The 23,023-nt window shown below is 40.8% G+C and overlaps 1 protein-coding gene across 1 annotated transcript in view; it reads left to right on the forward strand.

Moving 5' to 3' along the window:
* LOC122792362 (SLX4 interacting protein) overlaps positions 1-19,306 on the forward strand; it is a 604,472-nt gene extending 585,166 nt beyond the window's left edge. The window contains exon 4 of the mRNA XM_044060152.1: positions 19,160-19,306. Within this exon, the coding sequence (XP_043916087.1) occupies positions 19,160-19,306 (147 nt within the window). The remainder of the gene's footprint in view (positions 1-19,159) is intronic.
* Positions 19,307-23,023: the final 3,717 nt, after the last annotated feature.

Genomic DNA, 23,023 nt, shown 5'->3' on the forward strand with positions numbered 1-23,023 from the left:
TGGTTGGAGACCAGATCATAATATTTTGTAGTGCATGGAGCTTTTTCCACTCCATGTAGTATTAATTACAAAGAAAAAAAATCCTAAGTGTTTTGCTTGATTTCAAACCCATAAAGCACTTAGTGAGCACTGTCCGAAAGACAGTGTATTAGCTGTTATATTAGAAAAATTCAGGGACATTATTAACACAGCATGCAGAAACTGATTTTTTTTCTGCCATTGTCATTTGCTAGTCAGTACTGGCTGGTTTGACTGTTTAGAGAAATACCCAGTCTTAACAATTGAAACAGGGGTGCTTAATATTTAGTAAGAGCGAGTCTTGCGCTATAGAAGTGCTTAACTGATTTGCCTTTTTCTTGGGCTGGATAAACAAATGGCTGGTTAATCAGAAAAAGCATATACAATAGCATTTATAGGTTATAAATCAGTTAGAATAACAGGATTTGTGTTAGTATGCATTTTTCTAATATGAACTCTAAAACTCAAATGTCTGTCATTATTTAGTCCGGAGGAGGCAGAAGTAGTAGTGTTCTCAATTTGATAACTGGTTAAAGAGATGCCAGATGAGGGGAGTCCACTGTTCGTAATCACCATGCTTCATGTACCACAAGAATAATTTTGTTCTGTTTAAAAGTTTTATAGTGAAAGAACTGAAGGGACTCAGGATTTCTGCTGTGTGAGCCACCAGTGCACTGGCTTTCAACATATGAAGGAGTGGCGAAGTGAAGTTTTCAGAGTTCCAATCCCTGAAAATAACTTGCTTTCCTGCTTAGATTCCCTAACTGCCCTGTTTTTAACTAATTTTATTTTATTTGAACAACAACATTACAACAGAGTTCCAAGATGGCTGCACATTAACTAACAGTTTAACTGTCCCAGTGTTTATGGGTAAATTTTAGTAACTGGCTAGTAAGTGTACTGCCTGGATCCCAGGAAAAAATAACTACAGAGCACTTGGAAAATAAATCAGCTACAAAATGTGAGGAAGAAACACTGACTGGGGAAAGCTCTGCAGCTGTTCAGGGAAAAGCAATGCAACCTCCAGACATGACTTCCAGTAACCTACAGGAAGATATAAGACAACTGCACACAGACCTGGTTAAAATAAATAAACACACTGATGGAGTATATCAACACAAACAACAAAGGGCTGGAAAAAATGGAAGAAGCTTTAAACAGATGTACAGATGAGGTGGTAAAGCTGCAAAAATCAGATACTGAAATGAAGAAAAGGCTGGCTGAGTATGAGACTGCTCAGGAAGAGATGTTTCAAAAAGTAATAGAATTAGAGGACAGAAGATGTAGGGAAAACCTGAGATTTTCAGCTATACCAGAGAAGCTGGAAGGAACAGACTGCATTAATTTTATGAAAGCATAAATAAGCAACTGAACTGGTTTTCCACAGCAGGAGTTAGTAGTTGAAAGGACATGTGTATGCTCCAAATCTGGCCATGAAAAAGCAGCCTAGACCTTTAATAGTAAAGATGCAATCCTACCAGCAGAAGGAGCTGATTATAACAAAACTTTGCCTGAAGGACAAAATACTAAATTGGGAGACAGCAGAGGTTTTTCTAGAAAATGATTACTCATTGCACACCAGGCAGAAGAAGAGTAAATTCATTCCAGTCATCAGGGAATGTCGAGACGAAGGTGTGAGATTCAAACTGCTGTACCCAGCTGTCTTTAAGGTATTCTTCCCTGGAGGGACAAAATATTTTTTTGATGACGTACATGCTAAGAAGGAAATACAAACGTTTGTCCCACAAAAAGTGAGTTGTGAAACGGGAGGAGATTCTGCTGCTTGTTCTTCTGGTAATATAAATACCATAGAGAGACTGTACCTGTGAAACCTTTTCTACTGTTTCAATAGAAAATGTTGGAGAGAAGGGAGGGACCACAAGAACTGACTAGTAGAATCGAGAGTACTGTGACGATTGGGTAGAGATGGACGAAGGCTGCCAGCCTAGCCAAATAGAATTTGATATATAATTCTGGCATTTGTAAATAAATGTATAATACAGGCAAGTTTTCTTGAGAGTAAAAGAATATTGTGAAACGTGGAACTGCAAAATATGTGACAGCATTGCCCTCTACTGGCCCAGTGAAGCATGTTGTGACCCTTTCATGTTAGAATTCGGCTGCAGTGCGTCTGGATGAAGGTTTCATGCCCATTGTTTTAAGGCTAAAGTTTATGACCAGAATTTAGATGTGGGATGTGCTTTATTGCTCTGGTTTCTGTTAGAATATATATGTGAAATGACTTGTATTGTAAGTTTCTGAGCAGGTGTTAGATTGCTAGATAATGCAGTTTGTTTGCCTGGGAAAACCTAAGTGTCAAAAATGATGTAATTTGGGAGGGACTTAGAAACATGTTTGTTAGTAATGTTTAAATACTATTTCTCACAAGAGACTGGGAGCATTTTGATCTTGGATATCTAACTCAGCACTCTGCCTAAGCTTACAAGTAAGTTTTAGCACTGTGATTTCTTGTAGGAATAGGTAAAGCTAGTAAAGATTAATTAGGTATTTTTCTTTGAAATCATATCTGTCCTACTGTATTATTTTAAGTTTCTGTGTGATCTCTGGACTCTTAGATATCTCTGTGGTGTAGTAGTTTTGTCATGTTTTAATTAATTATTATTAAATATTTTTAAAATCTTCTACCTGTGGCTGGTTTATGTAGAGATAAATTATGCTTTAGAGTATATTATATATTTATAGAGTTTACTGTCTAAACCCTTCCAATAAGCCCAGACTGAATAGTCACATTACCATTGGATAATAATATTGCACAGTAATAATTCGACATCCTTTTAAGGGCCTTTTAGTAGCTGATATTATTAGCTGGGTGGTGGCAGGGATTACTAACGTATGGTTTTGGTAAAGGGGCACAGCTAGAGAATCTGTGTCGGCCTTTCCCAGGAGTGTCTGTAAAGCTGTATAAATACTTATTTCAAAGTTTGTGTGTGTTGTGTCAGCTACTTGGACAGGGACACGAAGCACTGGTGTGACAGAGAGGGTACTGAAGGTTTTAGCTTGCCCAGCTAGGCTGAGACCTGGACCCTATAGCTGTGCCAGTGGGGAGTCTTATAGGGGACCTGGTGAGCAAGAGAGCAACCAGCCCAAGACTGACTGTGATCTCTCTGTGCACTTAAGGGAAATTGTACTTTACTGTGTGTATTAGTTATCCTTTCCTCTCTTCTATGAGACGACCTCCCTGGTGTTAGTGGTGAGGATTGAGGCTCCTTGATTGCTGGGCCAGGGCACAGTCGTCACAAGTGTTTGGAAGTGGTGGGATCTACTTCACATACTGATTGGCTTGTAGTGGTGTGGGTAGAGTGAATTCCTGTAGCTTATGTACAGTGATCTCTAAAAGTGTTTGTACTCTAAAATAGCCACGCAGTGTATAAACAGAGCTCAGATCCCAATTGTTTTATTTCTTTTGTTAGCTTAGTCTTGGTCAAGGTGAGCAGGCAGCATGTCAGCAGAAGAGTATAGAAATCTGACAAGGAGCCAGCTGGCGGAGATGTGCCAGGCTAGGGGACTGGTGCATGGAAGCCTGACTAAAGCAGACCTGATTGCAGCCTTGGTTACAGGCTGCATCAGAGAACAGCAGCCTGAAAGACAATCAGACTGACAGTGGAGATGCAATATCCTCGGAGAATGGACAGCTCAACCTTTCTACAGTGGACTTAAAAATCCAACTGGAGCTAAAGAGACTTGAGTTGGAGGCCAGGCGTATGTAACTAGAAGCAGCTGAGAAAATGAGGAGTCTACAAGCTGAGAAAAATTAATGGCAGAGGAGGCATGAGAGGGAAATGCTGACTCTTCGCCAGAGTCATGGAGGTTATGGGGAAGGGAGTAACTGGACCTCAGAAGCACAAAAGGGAAGTAAATTTCTTCCACAGTTTAAAGAGGGGGATAATTTTGATAGCTTAATTCATATGTTTGAGTGGGTATGTAAACAGTCTGAAGTTGACCAAAAGCTCTAGGTACGGTTCCTGACCCCCTTACTCCATGGTAAAGCTGTAACTTCTTTAGCAGAAATGCATGACACGGACTATTGTACTGCTGTAAAAAGACATTTATTAGAATGTTTTAAGCTAATACCTGAAATGTATAAGAAAAAGTTTTGTGAGCATAGATGCAAGGCAGATGAAAATATATGTGAATATGTTGTTGAACTGAACACTTATTTTCATAGCTGGGTGAGTGGATGTCAGGTCACCACTTTTGAAGGCCTGGCAGACCTTTTGGTAAGGGAACAAGCTGTTAGCACTTTGCCTGAGGACATGAGGATCTGGTTAGCTGATAAACAGTGTGCTACTTCAGAGGAGTTGGGGAAGAAGGGAGACCTATACCTAGCAAGCAGGGCAGCCCTGCACAGGAAAGGGACCCCCAGTACTGCTCATGGGTCTAAAGGAACCCATGGTGGGTAGCACAGACTGCCCCAACAGAATCCACCAGTAGCAGGGAAACCACTAGTCCAGGTACACATCCAGGAGCTAGGGTTAAATGTTTTGAATGCAACCAGTGGGGCCATGTAGCATACAGATGTCCACGGAGGCAATGTGGGGAACCAAAGGTGAGAGAGCCAGTACGTGGGAAAGACAAAATGCCAATAGTAGGTTGTCTTGGGACAACAAGGGTACCAAACTACCACCAGAGGTTATATCCTATTGTAGTGAATGGCAAAGAGGCCATTGCTAAGAGAGAGACAGCCTCTGATATAACCATTGTAAAGCCTGCACTGGTTACAGAGGAGCTCTACTTGCCTGGGCAGCCTACTCCAGTCAGAGCTTTAGGGGGGATCCAATTCCAAATAGCTTTGGCTAGGGTTCACCTTGACTGGGAGGGTGGAAAAGGAAGCCAGCAAGTAGGTGTGTTTGAGGATATACCTGCAGATGTCCTGATAGGGAATGATTTTGATAGTGCAGTACCCTGTGCTTGTGCAGTTACACGCACTCAGGCTTGGAGTCAAGCATGTAAGTCTGGTAGCCTGGGGGAGACCCAGACAAACTGCATAATTGTAGCCAGGACTGCTGAGGTGGTTACTTCAGGGAGGGAGCTGCTCTGTAGCAGTGAGACTGAAGGTGAGCCACAGCTGCTTGTTGGGTACTGATGGTCCCTTAGACAGAGTGACTGCTAAGTTAGAGGTGAGTTGTAGTACCCAGGCTGACAGTGAGTCACCGCTGTCAGAGGATGCCAGATTTCCTGTGGAAGGGGAGCTGGGAAGGGTTACAAGGAGAGACTTGAGACAGGCTCAGCTCTCAGACCCTACATTGCAAGGCTTGAGGCAGGTAGCTAGGGAGGCATCTGATTCTCAAGGGAAGGGGGAATTTGTATACTGGAACAAAGGGTTACTGTACAGAGAGTGGACCTCTGAGAGAGGGCTAGAAGGTGCGAGAGTACAGCAGTTGGTAGTGCCTAGAGCTTACCACCTGGCACTTCTAGCCATAGCCAATGATATTCCCTTTGCAGGTCATATGGGCATAAAATGTATAAAAAGGCGTATTATGCAAAATTGCTATTGGCCTGGAATTTCCAGAGATGTAACAGGGTACTGCAGGACCTGTGAGCAGTACCAAAAGGTAGGCAAGGCAGGAGACAAGGTGAGAGCTCCTTTGATGCCTTTGCCAGTGATTGAGGAGCCATTTCAGAGGGTAGCTATGGATAATTGTAGGTCCTCTGAGTACCCCAAGTTCCACAGGGAAAAAGTATATCCTAGTGATTGTAGATTATGCTACACGATACCTTGAGGCAGTGGCTTTGTCCTCCATTGAGGCAGAGAAGGTGGCAAATCCATTGCTAGAGATTTTCAGCAGGTTAGGTTTCCCAAAGGAAATACTGTCTGACAGAGGTGACAAAATTATGTCAGACCTGCTGGCTTGTCTGTGGAAGTCCTGTGGGGTGAAGCACATGAAGACCACCCCCTACCATCCCCAGACTAATGGTCTTGTTGAGAGCTTAAACTCTGCAATCAAGTCCATGCTATGGGCATTTGCAGATCAGTTGAACAGGGAGTGGAGCAAATATTTGCCCCATCTGTTGTTTGCTTACAGAGAGGTACCCCAGGAATCCACAGGTTTTTCACCCTTTGAGTTGCTGTATGGGCATAGGGTGAGGGGACCTCTAGATTTATTTTGAGATGCGTGGGTAGGTGCGTGTGAGTCTTACAAGGAGTCTGTTGTAGCATATGTCCTGAACCTCAGGACAAGGCTCAGGGAACTCATGGGCCTGGCCCAGGAGAACCTGGCAGAAGCCCAACAACAGAAAAAGGTGTGGTATGACTGGAATTCTCAAGCTAGAGAGTATGCTGTAGGACAGCAGGTGACTGTTCTCATTCCTGTCAGACACAACAAGTTGCAAGCAGCTTGGGAGGGACCCTACAAGGTGGTGAGAAAGGTAAGTGATTTTAACAACATGGGGGAAGTGCTGGGCAGAAGGCAGGGGCACAAATTGTACCATGTTAACATGATGAAACCTTACCATGGTAGGGAGGCCCTTGTGCTGAGCATTTGCAGAGGATTGCAGGAGGAGTCTGAGAGAGATCTTATGACTGATCTCCTCAGTGAGGCTCAGGCTGACACCTCGGTGGAAGGGGTAGCAATGTCCCAGCAGCTATCTCCTACCCAGGTTCGAGAAATCCAATCAGTGTTGCAGGAATTTGGGGACGTGTTCACTGGGAAACCAGGGAACGCCCACCTGGTGCAGCACCAGGTATATACAGGACCCCAAAAGCCTATTAGGCAGGCCCCTCATAGGCTGCCTGAGAGAGACAAACAGACTCTGAGGGAAGAGGTACAGGAGATGTTGGAATTATGGGTGATTCAAGAGTACAACAGTTGCTGGGCCTCACCAGTGGTGCTGGTGCCAAAGAAGGATGGCAGCACCAGGTTCTGTGTGGATTACAGGAAATTAAATAGTCACACAGAGGCAGATGCTTACCTCATGTCTTGGACAGATGAGGCTGTAGAGCAGCTGGGTGGGGCTACGTATCTTACAACCATTGATCTTACCAAGGGTTACTGGCAGGTGCCCTTGACTCCCAGTGCTAGAGAGAAGTCAGCCTTTGTGACTCCAATTGGCTTGTTTGAGTTCACAAAGTTGCCCTTTGGGATGAAGAATGCCCCAGTGACTTTCCAGAGGCTGGTAGATCATATCTTAGCAGGAGCGTTTGCCCTTGCTTACATGGATAATATTGCTATCTACAGCCATTCCTGGCAAGAGCACTTTCAGCATGTCAGGGAGGTGCTGGGCAGACTACAGAGGGCAGGGTTGACCACTAAGCCTCACAAATGTCAGGTGGGAATGGCAGAGGGCTCTTACCTAGGACATAGAGTGTGGGGGGGGGGGGGTAAGATAAGGCCAGAACCTGCCAAAGTAGAAGCCATTCAGGCAAGGCCTGCACCTGTTACCAAAAAGCAGGTGAAGGCCTTCTTAGGGACAGCAGGGTACTACAGAAAGTGCATTCCCAAGTATAGTACCATAGCTGCTCTCCTCACAGACCTGTCGAGGAAGAACAGGCCAGATAAGGTAGTGTGAACCCAGCATGTGAGCAGGCATTTCAGTGGCTTAAGGAAGCTTTGGGAGGACTCCCTGTGTTAGCCAGTCCAGACTACAGCAAAGAATTTGTTGTGCAGGTGGATGCTTCAAACTATGGGGTGGGGGCTGTACTTAGCCAGATTTCTTCTTAGGGAGAAGAGCACCCAGTGGTTTATCTCAGTCATAGGCTCCAACCCAGGGAGGAATGCTATGCAGCGGTAGAAAAGAAATGTCTAGCCATAGTGTGGGCACTACAAAAACTTCAGCCTTATCTGGATGGAAGAAAATTCACTTTGATGACAGATCCAACCTTCTAACATGGTTAAACAGAGCCAGTCAGCAAAATGCCAAGTTCCTAAGATGGAGTCTGGGGTTGCAAGCATATATGTCAGTGTAGCAACGCAGTGGGAGTAGCAATGCCAATGCAGATGGGCTCTCAAGACAGGAAATGGGTGAGGTACACCCAGATAGAGCTGACACTCTCAAGTGATGTTTCTCAAGGGGCACTTGAAAAACTTGCTTGAGTTCCCTGTGGGGAAGAGATGTCTCATTGGGTAGAGATGGGCGAAGTCTGCCAGCCTAGTCAAATAGAATTTGATATATAATTCTGGCATTTGTAAATAAATGTAAAATACAGGCATGTTTTCTTGAGTGTAAAAGAATATTGTGAAATGTGGAACTGCAAAATATGTGACAACATTGCCCTCCACTGGCCCAGTGAAGCATGTTGTGACCCTTTCATGTTAGAATTTGGCTCCAGTGCATCTGGATGAAGTTTATGACCAGAATTTAGATATGGAATGTGCTTTATTGCTCTGGTTTCTGTTAGAATATACATGTGAAATGACTTGTATTGTAAGTTTCTGAGCAGGTGTTAGATTTAAATGTAAAAAATGATGTAATTTGGGAGGGCCTTAGAAACATGTTTGTTAGTAATGTTTAAATACTATTTCTCCCATGAGATTGGGAGCATTTTGATCTTGGATATCTAACTCAGCACTCTGCCTAAGCTCACATGTAAGTTTTAGCACTGTGATTTCTTGTAGGAATAGTTAGCTAGTAAAGATTAATTAGGTATTTTTCTTTGAAATCAGACCTGTCCTACTGTATTATTTTAAGTTTCTCTGTGATCTCTGGACTCTTAGATATCTCTGTGGTGTAGTAGTTTTGTATTGTGTTTTAATTATTTATTATTATATATTTTTAAAACCTTCTACCTGTGGCTGGTTTATGTAGAGATAAATTATGCTTTAGAGTACATTATATATTTATAGAGTTTACTGCCTAAACCCTTCCAATAAGCCTAGACTGAATAGTCACATTACCATTGGATAATAATATTGCACAGTAATAATTGGGCACCCTTTTAAGGGCCTTTTAGTAGCTGATATTATTAGCTGGATGGTGTAAGGGATTACTACCGTATACTTATCTCAAAATGTGTGTGTTGTGTCAGCTACTTGGGCAGGGACACGAAGCAGTGGTTTGACAGAGAGGGCACTGGAGGTTTTAGCTTGCCCAGCTAGGCTGAGACCTGGACCCTATAGCTGTGCCACTGGGGAGTCTTATTGGGGATCTGGTGAACAAGAGAGCAACCAGCCCCAGACTGACACTGATCTCTCTGTGCACTTAAGGAAAATTGTACTTTACTGTGTGTATTAGTTATCCTTTCCTCTCTTCTATGTGACGACCTCCTTGGTGTTAGTGGTGAGGATTGAGGCTCCTTGATTGCTGGGTCAGGGCACAGTCATCACAAGTACATTGTAAATGAAGCACACACAGGATTTGGGAGATGGAAATGAGCAGTAATAAACCAGTAATTTAATGTGGGATTACAATGCAATAATTATGTGTGTGAAATATGACAACAAGAAAATCTGGAAATATTGGTCTTTTAGAATTTGTTGGACTTTTGGGGGACTCTAAAGTATATGTTCTATTTCATGTCATTATTTAGAAAAATGTTTTGGGGAAGGAAAGAAAGAGGAGAAAATTAACCAAGGTAAAAAAAATATATATATATATTTTTTCTTAATAGTACTATCTTGTGGTGTATGGCTTTCATTGCATGCTATAAAGTCTTCTCACTTATTTTTAAGTGTAATAGGGAGTGTAAATAGGTGCTACTGGTCTTTTTCCCCTTTATTTCTCCCTTGTCTCTCTCTTTTTGTTCATTTTTAAGAAATGTAGGCACTGTAATGTAAAAACAAAAAGCCTGGTTAAAAGAGCAAGACAAAGTGTGATTTTTCTCATTCTTGCATGGGGAGAATGACCGGCTTAAGGACCTTAGATGGACTTACTAACATGTTTTAAGAGAGAGCAAGTAAGTGAAAAAGAATATTGAGTATTATGAGGCTTTTTGTATCAAATTAATGTTTGCTTAGTAGCATTTCTGTATCTGGCACTTGTGTCTCCATGGAAACAATCTGATAAAGAGAAATTTGATATCTGGTTCTCATGTCTGCATGGAGGCAATTTGATAAAGGGAAATTGGTTATAGTCTGGTGGAGGGTGATTAGCTGGGGAGAGAAAAAGAGAAACTGGCTAGGAGATAATGTTCTCTGAAAGCATTCAGAGGTTTTCCCAGTTGGGAGAGGTATAAAAATAAGTCTAAACCAGTTAGCACTTAGTAGAAGTACAGGCTTGCACCATGCTTCTTAGCATGGATAAACTTTATTTTAGGTTAACTCAAGTCTGTGAGTGTGGCTGTCAGCTTGGAACATTTGACGTTCTTTGTGTTTCACTGTTGCAGTCATTACATTTGGGTAATCTGCTGGCAGGTTGCACTCAGTCGGTCTGAATAACAAAGTCTTGGGTCCTGCGTCAGTTGCTGTCTACTCTTCTATGACATCAGGTCGTCAGGGGTATGAAACATGCAGCCGACGCCATTTTATCCAGTCTTTCTTGCCGAGCGGTGCCTGAAGCAGAAGCAATTCGCAAGTGCCGGTCGGCCAACTCCTGAAATTTTCGTATTCAAGTTTCAGAACCGAAGTCTTCAAACTAAAGCTAAGTACCCCGTTGGGGAAACTTTCTTGCTCCTTACCGATGTCAGTAAAAGTTAATAATTGCATTACTTGTGGGAAGCAAATACCTCATAAGGATTTTCATTTGTACTGTATTCCTTGCCTAGGCCCAGATCACAACGTGCCTTGCTGTCAGTTTTGTGCTAGATTTAACCAACGCACTATTAAGCGTCTGTATATTTTTGCTTCTAAATATTTTGGTGCAAGATTTAATAATCCTGAAATGTTGTCAGTTAGCAATCCGACTACCGGAGTTCATAAAAAAACGCAAAGAAAAAGACAGAGACAGACCATCAAGGTCCAAAGCCGACGACGAAGCTTCTCCTAAGCCAGTCACCGGTACTCAGTGAGGCGCTTTCACAGCCCCTGATACCCGCTAGTTTTGAGTCGCAGGCCTCTATCGAGACCCATTTGGAGTCCGGTATGCCGTGAGATTCTCAGAGTATTGAACCCGCGGATTTCTCTCCATTGGATGGGTCCGGAGCTGCTGAGCAGGCACCGGCTTCTGAGGGTGTTTTCAGGCCTCAACATTTTTATATTAAACCGATGCCAGCAACAAAAACAAGGTCAAAAACGACTTCTATGTCTAAAAAACTGACACATGAGCCATGTGCTCAGGCCCCTATGCCTAAAAAACAGATGATCAAAATGGCTGAGGATTTAATTACCTTGATCAGGGGTTCCCAACCCCCCCTGCTAAGAGGCCTAGGCAAGGCACTGATTATGAATCTTCAGATCAGGTTTCCATTTCTTCTGATTCCTCTTCTGATCAGGAATTTTCTATTCCACCCTATGAGGATTTTAATGTGGAGGAATCCATCCCATCTGCATCTCCTCCTGAGGATTACTCTTTTGGAGAGACTTTGCATACTTTAAGGGAACATTTTCACTGGGAGAGTCAGGACTTCTCTGAATCAAAAAAGAGGCTTAGGGATTTCCTTCTTCTTCCTCAGCATAGGCCTTTGGCAATACCTTCTGTATTAGACATTGTTGATGATGTGTTCTCCGAATCAAGCATGGCTCCTGATTCCCTGCCTCCAGCTCCTAGTAAGCCAGACATATTACAGGGTTCCTGACTCCCACAAATTTCTATTCGAAAATCCTGCTGCTGATCCTGAGACCATTTCTCTGGGTCCCAAGGGTGTAAAGGCCTCTACAGCCAAAACTCCTACCCCTTCTGATAGAGCTTCCAGGGCGCTGGATAGATGGGGTAAGAAGGTTTATACGTCTGCAACCTTGGCAATCAGGGCTTTAAACTGCCAGTTTCATATGCTTAAATATCAACAGCATGTTATGGGCTTACTGGAACAGAAAATTATGTTGATTTCTGATTGTGTGGAAAATAAAGAGTTACAGGAATTATTGCATTCAGCAGAACAGTTTGTAAAGCATAATTTGCAATGTGGTTTTGATTCCTTGGAGGCCTTCTGTAGGGCCGCCGTTACTGGATCTGTGATTAGAAGGCATGCCTAGCTCAAGGAGCAAAATCTGCCTGATCATGTTAAATCTAAATTGTTGGATGCCCCTTTGCAGCATGATACTCTGGTAATAAGGTGGAAGAGGTTTTAAAGATAATGGAAGACAAAGCTAAATCTATGCAAACTGTAAAAGATTTCTTGCAAGTGCAGCCACCCAGGTTCAGTAGGCACTGGCCTACTAAAAAATTGGTCCTTTCCTGTGTCCAACAGAGCCACTCAGGGCAAGTTCAGGCGCTCGAAAGGCTCCAGATACCAATCACAGGGTTTTTACAGGTCAAAGCAGTGGGGCGCCTCCACCTCCAAATCTGGAGGAAACAAAGCACAACCCTACAGTAAGCAGTCTCAATGACTTTCCTCTACTATCACCAAGCACTTATCTTTTGACAGCCCCCTTGTGGGGAAAACTAGCACTTCATGCTCAAAATTGGCAGTTAATTACCCAGGACAAGTGGGTATTAAACAGAGTATCCCAGGGGTGCAGATTTCATTTCCATACTTTGCCATTCCAAATGGATGGCCGGATCCGCCACAAAACCAGTGTCCAGAGGCCCAGAAACAAGTCATGTCTCTCATGGATATGGGGGCTATTCAACCGGTACCAAAAAAGGAAAAAGGACAAGGTTTTTATTCAAGACTTTTCCTGGTACCCAGAAAAGACAATTTATGGCTCCCAATACTGGACTTATCGATTTTGAACATATTCCTGGACATTCCAAAATTCAAAATGCTGACTTTACAACAGCTACTGCCTATGCTAGGCAGGAATGCTTGGTTAGTAACTCTAGACTTAAAAGAGGCATACCTGCATATCCCAATAAGGGAATCATGCAGAAGATACCTCCTCTTCAAAGCAGGTTTTTTGCAATACCAATTATCTGCACTGCCCTTTGGCTTATCTACTGCGCCCAGGGTCTTTACAAAGTGCCTGGCACCAGTAATTGCATTTTGCAGACAAGCATTCACATTTATCCTTATCTGGACGATCGTCTCATTTAAGCAGAGGACAAGGACACTCTTCTTCAACATCTGGCATTTGTAAAAAGGCTTTCTGGCATGCCTAGGATACACCATAGACGAAAAGAAATCACAACTGGTACCCTCTCAAATAATTACATTCCTGGGTGCAAGCTTAAATACAACTGCCCAGATGGCTTACCTCACGCCAGACAAACAAAGGCAACTGACAACATACTTCAAACAAATGGCAACAAAAACCCAGTTATCTGCAAGACACATTCTGCAGGCTTTGGGGTTCATGGCATGCTGCATTCTACTAATTCCATATGCGAGACTGCATATGAGGAAACTTCAATGGTACCTAAAAAGTTTATGGAGTCAACATTGTCAAAGTCTGTAAACCATGATTCCTCTCATTCCCTGCCTACAACAGGAGTTTCTTTGGTGGGCAGAGACATGTCACCAAAACAAGGGACTGTCATTCACTCTACCCCCTGCCACCCAAACCCTAACTACAGACGCATCAGACTATGCTTGGGGGGCCCCACCTGGCAGGGAGATGCATTCAGGTCAAATGGAGCCCAAACCAAATGCATCTGCATATCAACCAGAAAGAGATGCTAGCTGTTCAGAATGCTCTGACAGCCTTCAAGGACTTACTTCATCCAGGACAACTACTGATAAAGACGGACAACATCACAGTTATGTGGTACATAAGCAGGGGGGAACACATTCCTACCCCCTTTGCAGAGTAGCCATGGCCTTGTGAAACACAGCCTTGACTTAACAAATACATCTTCAAGCTTAATTCCTGCCAGGAAAGCAAAATACTCTGGCAGACAACCTAAGCAGAAATCTTATGGACCCGCACGAATGGAAACTGGATCCAAAAATCTTCAGCATGTTAACACAGAAATGGGGGAGCCCAGACATAGATCTATTTTCCTCTCCCCAAAATTATCAGCTGGACAAATTCTGCACAAGAACTCATCACAAAAAAGCATGGAAAGTGGATGCCCTATCCTTCAGCTGGAAAAACCCATCAGTCTAGGTCTTTCCCCCTCTGCCTCTACTCTCCAAGGTCTTACTAAAAGTCAGACAGGAAAAACCAAAAATGATCCTAATTGCTCCGGACTGGCCTCGCCTGCAATGGTATCCACTTCTAAGGAATATGTCTTGCCTTCCTCCATGGTACTTGCCTCAAATACCTCATCCACTGTCTCAGCAGAACTATCAAATTCTGCACACTCAGCTCCAAACTCTGAATCTTGCAACATGGTTAATCAACTAATTATTCAAAGAACACCTCTCAGTAAATCTGTGATGGATGTCATTTTGGAAGCCAGAAGGCCTAGTACTAGAAAATCTTATGCTGATAAATGGAAGAGATTCTGTGCTTGGAACCAGTCACAAGGACTAGACACAACAAAGCCCAATATTCCTCAGATTTTACAATATTTGACTGAGATGCTTGACAAAGGTCTATCTTTTTCTTCAATAAAAATCCATGCCTCTGCCATCTCAACTCATTACAACACAAGAGCCTCCCCTCTTTTCTCATCCTCTGCTTAAACAGTATCTTAGAGTGGCCAAAAATGTAAGGCCTCCCAGAAGATCACCAACTCCTGCATGGGACCTCAATTTTGTGCTGGAAAAACTCACCCTGCTCTTTTTGAACCAGCAGCTACAGCGGTTATAAAATTTTTATCTTGGAAAACAGCTTTTCTTTTGGCAGTCACATCAGCAAGAAGGGTTTCAGAACTACAGGCTCTCATGGCAGTGGAGCCTTTTATTGTACTTTACCCGTCAGGGTATCCCTCAGGACCAATCCTTCTTTTATGCCTAAGGTGGTATCCAGTGTACCTCTTAACCAGACCATTCACCTGCCAACATTTTACCCAAATCTGCAGAATAAGGGGGAGCAGATTCTGCATTCATTGGATGTACACAGACAACTAAGATCCTACTTAAATAGGACCAAATCTCTAAGAAAGTCTGAGCAACTACTGGTAGCATTTGCTGCAGGGTCAGAGGGGAAGGCTATATCAAAGCAGACTATTTCTAAGTGGATAAGCCACTGCATTAGTTTCTGCTATTTGCACCATGGTAAACCTGTGCCCAAGGGGGATCAGATCACATTCCACCAGGGCTGCCTCTACTTCAGCAGCTTTCCTCAGAGGGGTCCCAACCAAAGACATTCTAGAAGCTGCTACTTGAAGCTCTGTTCATACCTTCACAAAGCATTATCATTTACCTCGCTTCTCCAAATCTAGGGCAGGCTTTGCCACTGCAGTCATGCAGGGCCTTATACCCTCTCCTAATGCTGTTTAGTTCCATCCTCCCATCCATAGCTTTGGGATTCTACCCAAATGTAATGACTGCAACAGTGAAAAATGAAGAACATAGTACAGTTGTGTACACTTACCATAAATGTAGATGTTCGAGTGTATTCACTGTTGCAGTCCGAGTTACCCACCCACCATCCCCCTTTCTATACCTTTTCTTTCCTTCACTATACTCAAAAGCCTTTGAGGTGTATTTGCTTTTAGTTGAAGGTAAAGTTTATGTTTCTAAAAGTGCATTTATATATTTACTGTTTATTTATATATATATGTTTGCTCCCCATTTGGGGAGCACCTGACATCTGGGGCAAGAAAAACTGAATAAAATGGCGTCGGTTGCATGTTTTTATACCCCTGACGACCTGATGTCATGGAAGAGGAGACAGCAACCAACACAGGACCCAAGGCTTTGTTATTCAGGCCGACTGAGGGCAACCTGCCAGCAGATTACCCAAATGTAATGACTGCAACAGTGCATACACTCAAACATCTACATTTATGGTAAGTGTACACGGCTGTACTTTCCTATTAGGAGGGTAAAGCTTCAATATTTGAAGATACACATAGTTTCTTGTGTTTTAGTTTTAAATTAATAGGTTTTAGGGGGGTATATTTTGAGGGCTTTCCGTAAAACAAAAAGTTTTGTAAGATGTGACATAGGCTCAAATCGTTATGACAAAAAACTATATAAAAGTTCAACCTGCCAAACAGTGTATGCATATAATGCAAAAGCTTGAACTAGACATTTAACAAAAATGTGCTATACATAAAAGGTGGAAGTAATAACCTTTTAATACAATTATGCTGTCTTTAATGTCTTTAAATGTCAGTGATCTCACAGATACAAAAAAGAAAGAATAGTGAGCTATATTAAAAATGTAGAGTGCAAATAGCTATGTTACAGGAGACACACTTGGAATGAACTGAACACTTGAATTTGATACAGAAAGTTATTCAGCAGAATATCTAGGACAAAGGAAAAGAAGAATACTTATATTAATTGCAAGAGGAGCTCCAATAACAGTAGAAGAGGATACAAAGATGATAATGGCAGATTTGTAGTGCTAAGGGGCTACTGGCAAGGGAGGAAGACTACACAGGCATGTATTTATATTCCACCTAAACCTGCCATAATGGAGCTTAAGAAAATTCTGGGAGAAATAATCCGATTTAAGCAAGGAGTACTTCTTATAGGTGGGGACTGGAATTAGATTTGCAGCAGTGAAAAATGTGTCTAGGGGCCTAGAAGGGAAAGTATAACAAAGGAGATTTTTGAAGAAATGTATGAAAATATTTGGCATGGAAAATGTGAATTCAGTAATAGGATTTTGGAGTGAATTTACACATTCCCACGGTATAAAAACAAGACTAAACTAGACAGAATTTACATTTCACAGGAACATGTGCATTTAATTGAAAGTCTTGATATGCACTCACCTACTTCAGATCATGTAGCAATAATAAATAAAAACACAGCTTAATGAAATAAAAATGAGACACTGGTGTTTTCCCACCTATCTGTTGAAGAGAGAGCAATTTAAGGAATGGGTAGTGGGGATTATTCATGAGCTATTTGAGAGGATAGAAATTACTTCTGAAAATATAGCTAGGAAGTGGGATAAAATTAAGGTGGAGTTTAAAAATATGGTGGAAATAAACATTTGGCAGTCTGTCTAAATTCTTGTTACTTAACCATAGCTCCTTTTAAGTATTTCAGAATAGGGGGAATCTCATGGAACAGGAAGAGGATCAACTGCAGAATGCTAAGCAGAAAATCATGGATTACCTCAGTAATATGCATGGGTTTAGAAAGATCGCTGTTGAGCAACAGTTTTTTTTATATAATAGCACTAGAGCACAAAAACTTGAATTTGGACCTTTAGAAAAAGGAAGGAGCAAACTAAATAGGAAAAATGGGAAGTGTAGGAACATTATATGCTGAGAAGGAATGAGGTTTAAAAGAAGGCTGGATTTGAATGAGCTATGTAATACTTAATTGAAAATGACTGGATAGATTATAAGTGATTATATAATGTTTGCAGCTGCAGTTGTCTCAAGTGGGGTCTGTGATGCTTAATGTTTGCAACTAAAATTGTATTAATGCAGTTGGAAGTTCAAGAAATTAGGAGAGACTGTGATTCTGGATGCAGACCTTTAAGGAGAATAATAATCATCCAGAATACTGTATCTATAAAGTAGCAGAAATATCCTAAGAACCAAGCCAACATGAGAATGGAGAAAGGAGATTCTGCCAATAGGGAATTGCTGCAATTATGGATATAGACAATAGGGGGCTGGAATTTATTGGAGAAAACTGACAAAGGAACCAAGATATTGGAAGCAAAATAACTACAGAGGGAAAGGTGACAGAATGGGAAGACACCAAGAATTTATTTGGACTGCAGGTTAGAGATTGCCTTCCCCATCAAGGATTGAAATCAGAGTATAAGCAAAGAGAAAGACGTAGGTGGGGTCCTAAAAGAAAGATTTGGCACTTGTAGAATTTTTAATAGAATCTAGAACAGAAGCTGCCATTAAAAAGGAATAATTAGTGGAGCATATAAAATATTGCATGATAACTATGACTCAATCAGTGGAGGTTATAAAGCATTGGGAAGAGAGGTTGGGTAAGCAATCTACAAATAAACAATGGGAGGATATATGTATATCTCCCAAATATGCATTAAAGTCTAGAAGGTTTAGAATTTTTGCTTGGGAATATTTACATACATATTTTTATGCCCCAGGTAGACTCCAGAGAATTTTTCTGTAGGTAGACCGCAAATGTTGGAGGTGTTATGGGGAAGAAAGAAGTATATGGGAACATATTTTCTGGAAGATCAGTGAGTTGGCAGACTTTAAGCATTCTGTGTGGGATGCACTGTCGGAGATGCTGGATGGGCAGATTCGTGTGACAGGTGAGATGATTTTTTGAGCTATGATACAGAATTGGAATTGCCTAGACATGGTAAGGCCTTGCTGTGTCTAATTATGGTGGCTGCTAAGAAAGCAATTACTAGAAAATGGAAATCAGAATCTAAACCAACTATACTAGAAATAGTGAATGTAGTAACAAAGATAAAACAACTGGAATTGAGCTGTTTAGAAAAGGGTAGGAGCAAACTACACAGGAAATAATGGGAATTGTGGGAACAATACATACAGGGGAGGAATGAGGTTTATAAGAAGGCAGGACTTAAATGAGCTATTTAATGTTAGACTGAAAATGATTGGGTAGATTATAAGTGATGTATAATGTGTGGGAGTGGGTCAGTATGGTCTGTGATGTAAAATGCTTGCAACTCGATTATGTTAGTGTGGTTTGTTTTCATTTATATAAATGTATGATTGTCGTAAGTGATGGCTTAATAAAGATGTTTTATGTTTAAAAAGGGGTAGGAATTGAATAATTTTTGTAATGTTGCTTAGGGTATATGATATATAGCAGTATATGTGAAGTATAATGTTTGTAAATGTGAACTTGTTACTACAGTTTGATTAATTTTATATACATTTAAATTTGGTTATGTCACGAGTGCTAATTCTATAAAGATGCTTAAAACAACAACATTACAACTGTAATAATCAACAAAACTTGTAAAACATGAGAAATAAAACAAAAACAAATGACATTTTGCCAACTTTGAGACCTGTACAGTACAGTATTTACACGCACAGCTGTACCCCAAGTTGCTTATTGCCCTATTTTTTGAAACAGTTGTAGTATTTTTGTAAACAATAGAGCACTTTTTGTTTTACCCACTTATGTAATTCACTAATACTTAACAGCATTGTTTGTCATTTACTCTTCCAGGAAGTTGGCTTAATGATTAAAGAAGCTGTTGTACTACGGATTAAACAACATTTGGAGACCAGAAAACAACATAGCCAATCAAAACAAAATAAGGAATGTACCCCAGCAAATCCTTTATATCTAAAAGGTAGGATACAATGGGATTAAAGCTCTGTAATGACTGACCCAAATACTGCAGATGTAGGTGTGTGATATTTATTTATTTGCTAATAGTATGAGCTGTTTTCATTGTTGAATTTTGCTGATTTGGGGATTGCTTTTGCTGTTGCCTTTTACCAGGTGAAAAACTTTGGCAGCTATTACTGTACAAGAATAACACATTTAAACATTTATTTGTCTCATTGCATAACAAAATGTTTATGTAAGTTACATTTAAACCCAGTTTCCTTAGAATTTTTCAGGATTCTCACATTTCATATATGTTCTAGCCTGTTTTATCAGTTATTGATTAAAAAGAAAAAACATACCTTGACACATTACAGAAGGGGAAGATAAGCTTACTTTGTTTCACAGTCATGAGTGTCTATCAGATTCATTTGATGCAAACATTAATGTAAATGTTACTTGTGCCCTAAAGATGAATTGCAGTTAAAATGACTCATGTTGAAATCCAGCATATTTCCAGAGGGAAAAAGCTAAGTAGCTCACACATTTATGTGCATATAAATATGATCATCTTACTTTTAAAATGTTAGGTGGTGTAATGTTGCCATTGTTTTAGAGCTGTGCACTTGTAACTAGCTAGACACTAGCATGTTTCTTCAATTTTCCACCATATAGTTCTAATGCTGGCAAGATTGTAACTTTGAGATTGCTCTGCACCAGGTACGATTTCTTCTTGCATTCACCAGCTCCTGCTTTGTGATGTGTTCCATAGCTAGGAGGGAGCAAAGAATCCCATGCTTCACAGTACTTTACTTCTGCTTGTAGATTTCTGAACTAATCCCTTATGATTTGTGTAGGAACATTCTTGTGTTTTATGCCTAAAAACTTCTAAATGTTCTTGCTTTTGGCAAGTCAGCTATGTTAATGCCATCTTGACTGTCTGACGGAATAGCATAACATGCAAGTGTTCCAAGGGCCAGATGTTTAACTCAGATACCAGGTTTAGAAGGTGGGAAGAAACTTTGTGGCTGTGGAAGGGTAGCCATTGTAGGTGTCTACTTGAGTGACAATTGCTTGATTACTGGCAAGAAAGGTATTAGGCAAGAGAGCACAAGACTTGGCACTGGCCACAACCTTCTCCATACACAAACACCTGAAAAAACAATTGTATCCTGCACTTTATAGCCTGCATATCCTTGATTGGCACGTGATTGATCTAATATCTGTTATCAGCTGATGCTTCAAAAACAGGCTGGAGAAGCATTGTGCAAGTAACCACATTTGGAGTAGGTTTTGTGGTTTGAACACCCACATCATGTTGGAGTGTTAGGCTGCTCGATCACCAGCTTTACATGGAGCAGAGCAGGTCGTCCTTGAAACCCCTAATGGAGATTCAGTATTCAGGAGGACAATACCTTCTTGCCTTCTTCTTAGTTGCTGCCTCAATGATCAGAGCTGAAGGGAGCTCCCCTAACTCTTCTATGGCTTATGGGCAAGTAGCTATCCTTGAGAAGTCGAACATTTCAGTTCTATTTGAAATCTGATGAGATTTGTCTGTATGGGTGCCAGAACACACAGCTGGAGGGCTTATGTGACATCAGGGCAGGTTTCTGTTAAGTCATCTTCTCAGTAGGTACCATGTGTGGTATTTATCAGTAGGTACCATGTGTGGATTTTACTGTTCCTCGCAGGCATCAGTTGATCCCAAGTGGCCATCAGCTGGAGCTTACACAAATACTGTGTCACCATCTTTCTCTGAATCTAGCTGGGAGGAGGATTCCAAGGGATTAAGCTTTTTACTTCTTAAACAGACAAGGATAATGAGGCTTCCCTTCCTATGACCCTGTTAAATAAAAACAAATGATAACAACACAGGAGGCTCAGATGCAAAAGTTTACTAGTGTACACCAGGAGGCAAAAAACCATACAAGTACAGAGTTTTGTCTGACATGATGCAGGAAGTACATGATTTTATATAGTCTTTCATTTAGGCTGTGCCCACCTTACTGACGTGGTCAGTCACAGGGCACCTACATCACTATGGTCTACAATATTCTATTCATAAGAAAAAGCTGATGTTATACATTTAAAAAGTTTTTCCATGGGAATAATACAGCCTTGCAAAGCACCTGGTTCATTATAATGTCTTTCTGTAAATGTTGCTTCTTCCAAGGTCTCAGGCTAGCTCGAATACAATGGTTGGTTCATTCTGGCAATACTCTTCTCTGTTCTTCTTGCAATTTTCCCTTATAGCAGCTGTGTCTTATCTCTGATACATTCACAAGGTCAATTATCTCAGAGGAAGGAATAAGAATATTTAATGCTTTATACATTCAATTTTGCTGACCCAGCAGATAATCATTAGTGAGAAACATAAGCTTGCTGGGCTAGCTACTGCCAGGGTCAGAGTTTAAACACACTGCAGTTCCAAGCTTTAAGCAACTACATGTAAAATCATTCTTATTGCCATATTGTAAATAGAATAAAATGCATTATATACTACTTGCTTTTAAACTAGCACTTTATACATGTTTAAATACATATTTTTCTAACATTTCCCTCCTTTTAATACCTTTTATTCTATTTAGAAACATAAACAATATTATATATTGTTTTCTAGCCTTTTCCTTTAAGGATTTTTAACTAGGCAAGTCATTTAGTTTATATTTCGGAACAAGTTTCATCTGGAATTAATAGTTTCAATTTAATGTCTTGGTACAAAGTTTTAGTTACAGATATATCAACAACATTTTTGACTAATCTTTTCATACGGGGAATCCCACAACAGACACATGCTCCTAATAGGAGCAGACCAACACAAATAGCAATCAAAATATTCATTAGGATAGAACCCCACCCACCAAACAGACTCTGGAAAAAGTTTGTCAGTGGGTTTGGGCCTGGTTCAGTCATGGCCGATACCTGCTGTATTACCTCTAGGTGATCATTAATTAAGAGCCATTCGATTTTGTAGCACAACAGTTCTCATTGCATTTAGTTCATCAGTCACTAGTTTGAGAGCAGAAAAAGTTGCGTTACTCATTACTTCGAGAAGCTTTGACAGTTTTTTCAACTCCCAGATCGATTTGACTGCTCCATATGCTGGAAATATCCCAGCCCAGGATATAACACTGTCACTCAAGTCCATATGAGTCAATTTTTCTTTATTTTTCACGGAATGATGGTTCTTTTAACCAGCTTCGATTTTTCCCATTGGATTTACAGGTTTTCCGATAGGATCTTTAGGTTTTCGGGCTACATCTCTTACATTTCGTATCTTACCTAGAGGTAATTCTGCAGTATGCCTTATAGCTGAAACCAGATAACCCAAAAAACAACTGCCGGACCAATTCTCAGGTAGCCATTTGTATGCTTTTTTCCCACAAATAAAATAACAGTTTTTTACTTTGGTACTGATGCGGGTTAGTTTTGAATGAAACATTTTCTTGTCTATAACAGACAATTGTTTATGCAAAACAGGATTTTTTTGCACATTACTTAATGTTGTTTTCATTAAGCTTAAATATGAATTATAATTTGTGTTACAAACAGTGCCTTTATCTTTGGCTTTAATATAGCATTTATAAGATATAGTTATGTTACAGTTACTTTAACCCACTTGGAGTGTGTTATTTTTATACAAACATACAATTCCCCTCTGTGTAATAGGCAAATACAATGCAATTTTGTCCTGTGATTTTACAGAACCTGTATCAAAAAGCAAATTTTTCTAAGTCTTATTTATCCCCAAGGGGACAG

This window comes from Protopterus annectens, chromosome 1.part2 (assembly GCF_019279795.1).
Source record: "Protopterus annectens isolate FY-2018-M chromosome 1.part2, PAN1.0, whole genome shotgun sequence".
Classification (NCBI taxonomy): Eukaryota; Metazoa; Chordata; order Ceratodontiformes; family Protopteridae; genus Protopterus; species Protopterus annectens.